Source organism: Danio rerio, chromosome 15 (assembly GCF_049306965.1).
Source record: "Danio rerio strain Tuebingen ecotype United States chromosome 15, GRCz12tu, whole genome shotgun sequence".
In the NCBI taxonomy this organism is placed as follows: domain Eukaryota; kingdom Metazoa; phylum Chordata; class Actinopteri; order Cypriniformes; family Danionidae; genus Danio; species Danio rerio.
In genome coordinates this window covers 30,580,001-30,591,512 of record NC_133190.1, presented here as the reverse complement: position 1 = coordinate 30,591,512, position 11,512 = coordinate 30,580,001, and the positions used below count along the sequence as shown (strand labels likewise).

Genomic DNA, 11,512 nt, shown 5'->3' with positions numbered 1-11,512 from the left:
AGTTATGAAACAACATAAACAAGATAACGAGCGGGAGCGAAAACACGCGTTCATGAAAACTTCGAAAGATTGTAACATTTCTTAACTGACGAACTTAAAGGAAAAAATGTCTGTCCTGTTGTCAGTGTTGGTCGGTGTGCTTGCTGCCTACGTATTGATTTATTATTGCTTGTTTAAAGGAGCCAGATATAAGGGGAACGCGACGTTAAATGGGAAAACAGCAATCGTTACAGGTTGGTAACCTATTAAAACGCATCACAATGTTTGTTAAGTTGCATACATCTCTTTGTTTATTTATTTATTACATTCGGCACTAAAAATGGTATATTGCAAACTGTTACAAAAAATCATATAAGCTGAATTTAAACAAGCAAATTAAGTTGAACATTACTAAATTTGTTTGTTTAAATTTAGCCCATATAAAGTGTTTACAACCACTTATCTTAAAAAAGAAATTGTTAATCAAAATATTTTTTCAGTGTAGAGATAATACTTAAGAAAATTTTATTATTTTGATCTATATAAATTAGAAGTATAATCTTTTAAATGTGTATACACAGCTAAGTCTGTTTTTATTGCATACTATCAGTTTTTGTTTTTTAATCTTTTTGTGTTTATTATTGTAGTTTGTTTGTGGTGTCTCATTACTGTTTATCAATAATCTGAATGCAGGTAGTAATACAGGCATTGGCAAAACCACTGCTTTGGATCTTGCCAGAAGAGGAGCCCGAGTGATCCTCGCCTGCCGAAACCAAGAGAGAGCTGAAGCTGCAGTTTATGACATAAGAAAGGTGATCTATTGACCTCAATTCCTCCTAGTTGTCTTTTATTCTAGCTTGGATCAAAGAAAGTAATATTTACTGTTTATACTTCAGGAAAGTGGGAACTCTGAGGTTCTGTACATGCACCTGGACTTGGCAAGTTTACAGTCTGTGCGGGATTTTGCAGAAACCTTTCTGAAGACAGAACCAAGGCTTGATCTGCTCATTAACAATGCTGGTAACTTGAAAATAACAATTTCTACAAATTAGCATATGCAAGATTTACAAATAACACTCAAACACAAGCATAATCACTAGGAAAATATTTTACTGTATATAAAAGGCTAGTGAAACTGTAAAAAGAATAAATGATTCGTAATTTAAAAGAACCATTTAATGATTAGATAAAAAAAAAAAAGTCAGTAACACATGTAGGTACAAACCTAAAAGTAGTTTGGTACACACTAACAACTATTGCATGTGTACGGCATATTAAGATAATTTTGGTACTATGTATCTTTCTAACAAAATGTGCATAGTATATAATTTTGCATATTGAGGTAAATCTGGAGAAGGCGAAAAAGCCTGTGTTTACTTTAGAATGTCCATGACGTGTAGAAGGCCTATGCCATTTAGTTATTGTAAACTTTAAATAGCTACAGTGCATCCCGAAAGTATTTGTAGCGCTTCACTTATACCACATTTTTTATGTTACAGTCTCATTCCAAAAGAGATTAAATTAATTTATTTCCTCAAAATTCTACAAGCAATACCCCATAATGACAATGTGAAAAAAGATTTTTGAAATTGTTGCAAATTTATTAAAAATAAAAAATCTGAAAAATCACATGTACATCAGTATTCAGCTCTAAATTGAGCTCAGGTACATTGTTTCCACTGATCATTCTTGAGATGTTTTAGCAGCTTCATTTGAGTCACCTGTGGTAAATTCAGATGATTTAGCCTGAAAAGGCACCTGTCTAAAGAGTTGACAGTGCATGTCAAAGCACAAACCAAGCATGAAGACAAAGGAATTGTCTGTAGATTGTCTCGAGGGACAAGGATTGGGAAGGTTGCAGAAAAAATTCTGCTGCTCTGAAAGTTCCAATAAGCACAGTGACCTCCATCATCCGTAAGTGGAAGAACCACCAGGACTCTTCCCAAAGCTGGCTGGCCATCTAAGCTGAGTGATCGGGGGAGAAGGGCCCTTGTTTGCGAGGAGATCAATAACCCGATGGTCACTCTATCTGAGCTCCAGCGTTCTTCTGTGGAGAGAGGAGAACCTTTCTGAAGGACAACCATCTGTGCAGCAATCCACCAATCAGACCTGTCTGGTAGAGTGGCCAGACGAAAGCCACTCCCCACCTGGAATTTGCCAAGAGGCATCTGAAGGACTCTCAGACCATAAGAATCAAAATTCTCTGGTCTGATGAGATTAAAATTAGACACTTTGGAGTGAATGCCAGGTGTTACATTTGGAGAAAACCAGGCACCGCTCCATCACTAGGCTAATACCATCCCTAGAGTATTGAACATCTCTAAAGAAATCAGAAAATGGCTGTACACCGTCGCTTCCCCTCCAACCTGACAGAGCTTGAGAGGTACTGTAAAGAGGAATGAGCAAAAATTCTCAAAGAATTGTGGCAAGCTTGTGGCATCATATTCAAAACGACTTGAGGCTGTAATTGCTGCCAAAGGTGCATCTACAAAGTATTAAGCAAAGGCTTTGAATACTTATTGTACATGTGATTTAAAAAAAGAAAATTTTTAGGTTTTTTATTTTTTATAAATTTGCAACAATTTCAAAAAATCTTTTTTTACATTCATTATGGGGCAATGTGTGTAGAATTTTGAGGAAATTTTGGAATAAGGCTGTAAAAAAAAAAAAAAAAAAAAAAACTGTGGAAAAAGTGAAGCGCCTTGAATATTTTCTGGATGCACTGTATATATTAGATGTACCAGATGAGTTAGTTGATATGCCCAAGCTTAATTGACTATTGATAAGGTGCATTGATTTAAAGGATTATCAACAATTAATTGATCATCGAATAATTTTTGTCATCCCTACTTAAGAATGATGTCACTATACTTCTCTCCAGGTCTTATTGCGTCAGGCAGAACTGAAGATGGTTTTGGCATGGCATTTGGTGTCAACCATCTGGGCCACTTTCTTCTGACGCTTTTGCTGTTGGATCGGCTGAAGCAGTCAGAGAACAGTCGTGTTGTCAATGTGTCTGCCCTGCTGCATCGCCTGGGCTCTCTGGATTTCAACCTCCTCAACACGCAGAAGGATCTGGTCACGGGGCAGTCATACTGGCACGCCATCAAAGCCTACTGCCACAGCAAACTATGCAATGTGCTCTTCACCCGAGAACTCGCAAACCGATTGGAGGGCACGAGTGTCACTTGCTATTGCCTGCATCCAGGTTGGTAAAATTGGTTTTATTTTGTTTTTCTGCTAGTGATTCTCCCACCTTGATTTTTTTTCTTTGCTGATTATTTTACAAGCAAATTAACTAATAATTTTTATTCAAAAAGAAAAAGCTAGAAACAAGAAAAACTTAAAATATCCTGAACCTGAACTAGTTGTTCATTTGCTTTATTACAGGCTGAACTGATGCAATTTCACATTTTAAAAACAATGCACACAACTGGACTACATTAGCCTGGACAGACAGTGTTTTAAAATAGATTGTATAATTCAGTGTAATCAAAGTTTGAAGTAAAAATATAAAGATCTGACTTTAGATTCGTGAAATGGTGCTACGTAAAATATACCTAAACAAATCAAAAACAGTAGATGGGCTGAATTAAGATGCAGATTCACTCTTTGTCTGTTGATGGCACTTATAGAATAGCAGAAATAACATTGTTTGTTTCTATGGCTAGTGATTGAAAAACCATAGCCGCATTTCAGCTGTTGGGCCACTGCGGGGCAGGGCTTTTTTCGGGCTGGGCCATACCAATAGTCCTGGAGCTTCAGCAGTGAGGCCGAAATCATGTTACGTTTCCACTGTCGGGATATTGGCTTACAGCACGTCTTGCAAACCTTTCCCCCAGAACATCCACCGAATCAAACATCACACAACCCGCCCAGTTCAGCGGGAATCAGGCAGATAAAGCGCACCATTGCATTATCTCAAAACGATTAAAATTAAGACAACCGGACGAAACAAATGACATGTTACTGTACAGAATTGCATTATATGTCTATACACATAGGCCTATCTATTCACATTCATGTGTGTACTTGCTGACTGACTGTTCACATTGTACATTGAGTGGTCTTGCCACTAACGTAGGGATGACCCGGCGCACCATTCATAATATAAAACCACAGAAATTTAACTTGGTAATGACCTCATATAAAATGTATTTAATAACATCCTCATTTCGGTGGACGTCATCGAACATTCAGTCAAAATGAAAGAAAGAAGCACAGCTGTGAGCGGCATTGACAAAGCTGTGAAGCAAGGGCTTGTATGAATTAGATTGAACTAATTGTTATGGATTAGCCACTAAATCAAAAAGTTACGAATCGCCATGAAATTTGCGTTGAACACACACATACATTCATCTAAAAGCGCATGTTTTATACACAAACACACCATTCAAACTTGACAAACTCTCCTCAACTGAAAGTTACTGGCTGCTGTTTTTAATATGGTCTAAAGATTATTATGCAAAATTGAAACATTAATGAGGACACAGCAAAGAAATATAACTTACTAAATTAAAACTACTTTATTATTTTATGCAACAGCCTTACATTTAAAAGGGAAACATAAAGGGTGATCTTAAGCAAAAAAAGACCCCTAGCCTATAAGGTGTTTTATGGAAAAGCCTTTCTTAAACTGACCAGCTATGTTTTTTTCCTTATTTATTTTTTTATCGCATTTATTCTTGTGCGATAGGAAGTGACAGTGGAAACCCGACTGGCCCTGGCTCTTCCTGGCTATTAAATGAACTAATGTTAATGTTTGCATATGACTGTTTGGATTGTGCTGTTTAAATGGTAATAGTAGTAAGTTTTAGCATCTCTGGTTTCAAAATTTGTAATATACAGTGGTGTGAAAAAGTGCCTGCCACAACCCTCCCACCCAGCCTCGCACTGATTTCTTTCTTCTTCTTTTTTTTGCCATGTTGGTCATACTTGTTGATTCTGAACTTGAATGTTACAGACCATCAAAAAAATTTAATATTATCATGCAGTTTTTAAATGAAGGTTTCTATTAAGGGAAAATAAAATCCATAACTACATAGCCTTGTGTGAAAAAGTGTTTCCCCTAAACCTAATAACACACAAGCATAATCTAGTGTTGCAATGAGTCTGTGACAGCATTGTGGGGGAATCATCTTTGCAGAATTGTTGGTGTATTTTCAAGGATAAACCACATATTTAAGGTCATGCCACATCTTATTTGTATTCTGATCAGGACTTTGACTAGGTCACTTTTTTTTCAAGTTTTTTTTTCTTTAGCCAGTCAGAAGTGGACTTGTGGATGTGCTCTAAAATAAGTTGTTTTAACACTTTTACACGTTTTTTTCACACGTTTTTTCCACCTTAATAATAATTTTTTAAACCGCATGATGTGTTTACTTGTGTTATCTTTGACTTATTTAAATTTTTTTAATGATCTACGGAAAAAAAATTACAAATAAATCAGTAAGGGTGCAAACACTTTTTTCACACCACTGTATTTTTGCAGTTAAAGTTTTCTTCAAAAAACACACAGTTGAACATTTGAATCAAAAACTAGACTGTTTATTGGTGCATTTATACTTTTTGCTACTTTTATTATACATTATACTACATTTTACTTCTTTTATTAATGCATCCTATTTATGGTCTCATTCTTGCAGGTGTCATATCTACGGAAATTGGAAGGTATATGGGTCCGCTACAGAAACTGCTTTGCCTGCCCATGTCGAAGCTGTTTTTCCTGGACCCTGAGGCAGGTGCGCAGACCACACTTTACTGTGCTTTGCAGGAGGGCCTGGAGCCTCTGAGTGGACGCTACTTCTCATCTTGCGCTCTGCAAGAAGTTGGTGCTTTGGGACGGGATGATGCTCTGGCCAGGAAGCTTTGGGATGTGAGCGAGAGACTGTGTGGCCTGTCCTGAATGAGCTCACACAGGTTTGTGGATCAGTAGAATTAAACAAGAGATTAAAAAATGAGGAGTGAAATTCATGTAGTTCTCTTTAAGACTGTAATTAATTTTAAAGGCGATTTTTCTTATTATTTAGATTTCTTCTTTTTTTTTTTTTTTTTTTTTTGAGTTTTCAAATTTTCAGCCAAATATTGTCCTATTATTGCAATCTAAAAAACATTGAAACACATGACTGGTATTGTGTTCCAGAGTTACATGTATTGCTTTATAATATATCATTGCTTTATATTGCAGTTATTCTGAGTCACTTTGGTGCATTACACAATACTATTTACTTTTGCACAACAGTTAGGCCCAATCCAATTCTACCCCTTAGCCCTTCCCCTGACCCCTACCCCTTGTTTTGCGCTTGCACGCCAAGGGGTAGGGTTGTCCCGATTCTCTTTAGCTTGAAGGCGTAGGGCTAAAGGGGAAGGGGTGAATAGCCCTTCAAACAAAGATTTTTTAGGATTATGGATAAGAAAGCATTTGTGTTTTACTGTCATGCTTTAAAAAAAAAAAAAAAAAAAGCTAAAAAACGCTAAATTTTGCAATCTATAATCCTTATTAATGACTCCTGTACAGCAGTCCCACAACATTCTGACACCCGAATACCCTGTCAGTAATGTCTAGTGGCAGTCGATTAGCATTTTACAGTGTTTGCTATAATGTTAATGTTGTTTTTGGTGTGTTTACATTGATGAATATGGCCACTGTGTAAATACACAGTACAGTTACGATCTTATTGCCACATTAGATCGTTATGATAACATATTATATGCCTTTAATGATTTCCTGAAGATAAATACCAATAAAAAACACAACTGGAATAACTACAGCAGTCTCGATCACCTGATCCCACATGAAGCATCAGATCGTGAGGACATATGATGACGTCTCCAGGTGTAGTGCAGTGTTGTCCTATTCTTAGGGGTAAAAAAGCCCTTCCGCTTAACCCTCGGTTGTAAGGGCCAAAGGGAAGAGGTAGGGGTACAAAAATAGAATTGGGATTGGGCCTAATGCATTTCTCAAAACAATTAGAACAAACTGCAAAACCTAGTTGATAACCTGCAAAAGTGCGTCACATGCTCAAAATGGATGGCTTATTCCTCAAAAGTCATGTCAATGAAAGTGTCAGTGTCATCAAGATGAAAAGTCTTGCCGCCATTGTTTATGAACAGATAGTCAAATGGCTTTGTCATGTTTTCATTATAACAGTTTACTCTGTACATTTTTTCCAATGCAAAAAAGTTAGATTTTGGTGAAACTTCCAACTGTTTAACTGTTGTGCAAATATAAATAGTGTTGTGAGAAATGCACCAAAGTGACTGAGAAAAACTGTAAAAAAATAGGTATTAATTAGGGATGCATATTTTATTTTTGGTTTATACATTTTTGATTTGAGTTTATGATAGTAAAAGGTAAATTAGTGAACACATAAACAGCATTATTAGTTCATTTTAGCTCCGGTCCGGTAAATAACATTGCCGAAATATTATTTTTCAAAACAAAAGTTGAATTTGTAAATGTTGTAACTTAATGTTAACTAAGATTAAATGCTTTTACGGTATTTTTTTATGTTAACTAAAGTAAAATGGAGTCTTATTGTAAAGTGCTGCCACATTTTTATACTTTTCTATGCTAATTTAATGTATTAAAAGAAAAACACTTAAATCAGTTTTAAATGCTACAAGTAGTTGGGCATTCCAGTATTACTATTTCTAATGATCAACATTCCAACAAGAAGCAAATCAGCCAATTATAATATGGTACAAAAATATCATGCATTCCTACTTTAGCCAAAAATATTTACATAATATATTATATAATCAGAATCAGTAACCACAGTTATTGTCTACTATTTGTGACGCCTATATTGCTTTTGTTGAGAATGTGTAGAGTTGAATCAGAGTTGCAGTTTTGTATTCTCTCACTGCACTCGATAGACTCTAAAAGCTTTGCATATTTCTTTGTCGGTTTTCATGACATATTGGTATTGTCAGCTTCCTGTTTGATGCTTTGTTTGTTTGTTTGTCTTACTATATTTCTGTCTATCTATTGTTATGTATGTTGTTCTACATATCTACCATTCTATATCTCCGTATACATTTGTTTTGTTTGTCATTCCATTGTTCTTTTTATCTGTTGGTCTATCAGTCATTCTGATAATCATTTTCTCTGTCTAGCTGTCATTCTTAAAAAAAAAAAATTTTTTTTTTGTTTGTTTTTGTCCATTTCATTATAGCGGCACTATCTTCATTAAAGTATGAATACATTTACTTCTTTGCATTCAGTTCATTTGACCTAAATGAGAAACATTTGAACATCCTGTTTTTTCTTCTCAAAACCCATGATAAATTCAAATACCTCATGTGTTTAAAAAGCATTATCATTTGAGTTAAATAAAAAAACATCACTTTCTTGGATCCATTTACCACCTCTTTTGTTAGGACGCTATATCTGTTTGGATCGCTGGGTGGCAGTAGCGCGTCACATTTGACTGCGTTCGTCTGAGGGCGACGCAACCTGAAGAGTCTACAGAGACCTCTGTCAAGATGACAATCATTAGAATAAAGTAGGTTAGATTACACTGAGAATTGCAGAAGTAATTTCATGTAATATTAGAGTTTGCTTTTCCACTGAATGAAAGTGGGCGTCGGGGCTGCAGCCTTTCGATGTGATGGGATAACCAAAAAAAAACAACCCAGACTTGTTATAGACCCTTACCCATATCCATGCATCTTCAACAGACCCCCTGTAGCTAATGGATCCTTCACTTCACAATGAGATTGTCACATTTGTGACTTTGTAAAGACCTTATTTTAGCATCCTACATATATAGCAGTACCACTAGGATTTTCCAATTCTGCGATCACCAAATTAAACACAAAACCAAGCTAATTTAATTCAAAATAGCTTACATTTTTAAAAACAAATTTCTAAAAGGTTTGCCACAGATTTTGGGTGTATGATGCATCTTGTGACATTATAAGACTTAAATAAGTCTTGTGACATTTTCCAACTTTTAATGGCTCATATATATAAAATCTAATAAATGTATTATGTAACCCTGGATCACAATATCAGTCATAAGTATCATTTGAGATTTGTCATTTGAGAAATTGAGATTTGCATATTATGCGGTAGATGTTTTATTTGTTAATATTTAACAATATTTGGCTGAGATGGTTAAAAATCTGAAAACTTGGGTGTTAAAAAGCCCTCAAAACACTGAATTGCGTTTAAAATTAAGTTGTCATCAATGAAAATTACTTATCAGAAATTGAATTTTGATATTTATTGTAAAATTTATGGAAATTGATATATCTTCATGGAACTTGATCTTAATACTATGAGGATTTTTGGATATTGAGAAAAAATATATAATTTTGACCCATACAATATATATTTTTGGGTATTGCTGTACAACATAAGACATTTTTCCATCCAGGGTCACATATTTACAGTAGTACAATTAGGGCTGGGCAGTTTATCTAAAAATAATCAGAATCGACATTTAGAACCTATAATCGATCAATTTTTCTTGTCAGTTAATTCAATTACTTTTCCTGCTTTGTGTGGAGTCATGTGACCCCACTCTGATTTATACTTCTGCATCGAACTCATGGGTGTGGTGTGGTGCAGCCTTCGCGTGATCGCATACCTGTGCACATTTCAAAAAAAAAAATGGAACTACACATTGCACGTATGCACAACATTGAAAGTGATTGAAAGCTGTGCCAGAAAAGTCTTGAGGCAACATATTACAATTACAATACAATAAAATTCCATTACAATAAAGTTATTATTTACCTTAATATTTGTTTACAGAAGATTAAAGAAATTCACTGTTAAATAATATTTACAAGATACACAAGAGTCATTTTATGTAGAAGAGATACTGCTTATTTTCTACTTTTAATATGAAAAATACAATAATAATTAATTTTGTTTCCAAAAGTGCAATTTATTTATTTTATTTAAAGTTTTATTTTCACTTTTTTATTAGAAAGAGTGACTGTTTGTTTTAGGCAGTGTGTTTTAATTTAAGTTTTTTCAACGTTGAAGTATATAATCTTAGATAGTAGTGTGTGTGTGTGTGTGTGTTTCCTTTAATTATTTTAAAATGTAATTGTAATATGTGAGCATATTTGCTGTACAAAACTTGTTAGTGAACTATGCAGGCAAAAATAAGAAAATAAATTAATAAAATAATCGTTCATTAATCATAATATATATATATATATATATATATATATATATATATATATATATATATATATATATATATATATATATATAAATAAACGTTAGACAGAAATACATCATATTTGATTAATATAATTAAGCTAGATTTTTTTTCTAATGCTACTCATTCCTTTGGGTATCAAATATGATACAGTGCACTTAATAGGCTTGAGAAGTAAACCGCTGATTCATCTCACTCTGGTTCTCTCTTTCCTTTTATAGACATTACAGAACCCAATTGTTCTTGAGTTCAAAATAGAAACAATATTTTAACAGGATTGTTATCAGAGTATATGTTCACAGCAAAACAAAACAAAAAGGCACGAATATTTCCAGTAAGTTTTAGAAAAGCCATTTTTCCGCAGCAAACTATATCTGAAAAATGTCCTGCAAAGCCTTGGACTTAATAGACTTTTCAGACTTTTAAACTATGTTTCTGTGTATGGTTAAATCCAAAGTAATTTTATCCAGTTTCTTATTGTTTTCTAGCCTGAAATCAGTTTGGATCAGTCATGGCGCTTTCATAATATGCATAGAGTGTTCATGTCACTGATCATATCTGGGCCTACTGCGTGTGTTGGTTCTCATGCACAGTAAGTCTGTAACTACACCGTCCCCTTCGATTCATTTTGTAGAAGCAAAACACATTGATGAGTGACGGCAGGTGTTTACTTTGGACGCTCTCCCAAGCTCTTTGGCACAGTGCTTAACGACTGGATTAGTGCATCAATTAGCAATCACTGCATGGGAGGAGCCTGATTGATCGAGGCTGCTGCTGCTTGGGCTGGGCATGGGGCATGATGGGGCGTATGTGTGTGTGTGAGTATATAGTGACCAGCTGTTTGCGTATTAGTTCAAAGGACTAATTTCACTGCATGATGGCAGAATTAAACCATATGGCCCTTGTTGACCTTGTAAGCATATCATATACCTGAAGTCACCTCGAACTGTTATATTAGTGGGATTTGCTACTGTGATAATTGTCATCTTGTTAATATTACAAGACGAAAAAAAAAACATGATTCTAATTTAAAGTTTACTTATGCTTTATTATAATAATAGGTATTGTAAACAAATACTAAAAGACTGCTTGTCAGGTTCGGATGATGTAAAACGTGACCTAAAGTAGCTCGATGCAACAAAGCTACACACATACTTGGGGCATGCCATGTGAGCAACACAACAGGATAAAAAAAATATTATTGTAATTTAAAGTTTACTTATGCTTTGTTGCAATAAAACGTATTGTAAACAAATATGAATAGGTACCTAACTAGTTAACACAAACTAAAAAGTAAGTATTAAGTTCTCCAGATACAGTAATGCATAATATTACTTGATTATATATTTTTA

General features: G+C 34.6%; 1 protein-coding gene across 22 annotated transcripts in view; it reads left to right on the top strand.

Annotated features, from left to right (window-relative positions):
• dhrs13a.3 (dehydrogenase/reductase (SDR family) member 13a, duplicate 3) overlaps positions 1 to 11,512 on the top strand; it is a 133,078-nt gene continuing 121,566 nt past the window's right edge. For 19 of the 22 annotated variants that reach the window (XR_012390498.1, XR_012390495.1, XR_012390497.1 and 16 more), the window contains exons 1-5: positions 1 to 237; positions 677 to 791; positions 876 to 999; positions 2,861 to 3,187; positions 5,625 to 5,898. Coding sequence is in view for 6 of the 22 variants with exons in the window: in XM_073923007.1 (XP_073779108.1) it covers positions 107 to 237; positions 677 to 791; positions 876 to 999; positions 2,861 to 3,187; positions 5,625 to 5,884 (957 nt within the window). In the remaining 16 variants the exon portion in view is untranslated. 22 annotated transcript variants of the gene reach the window in all.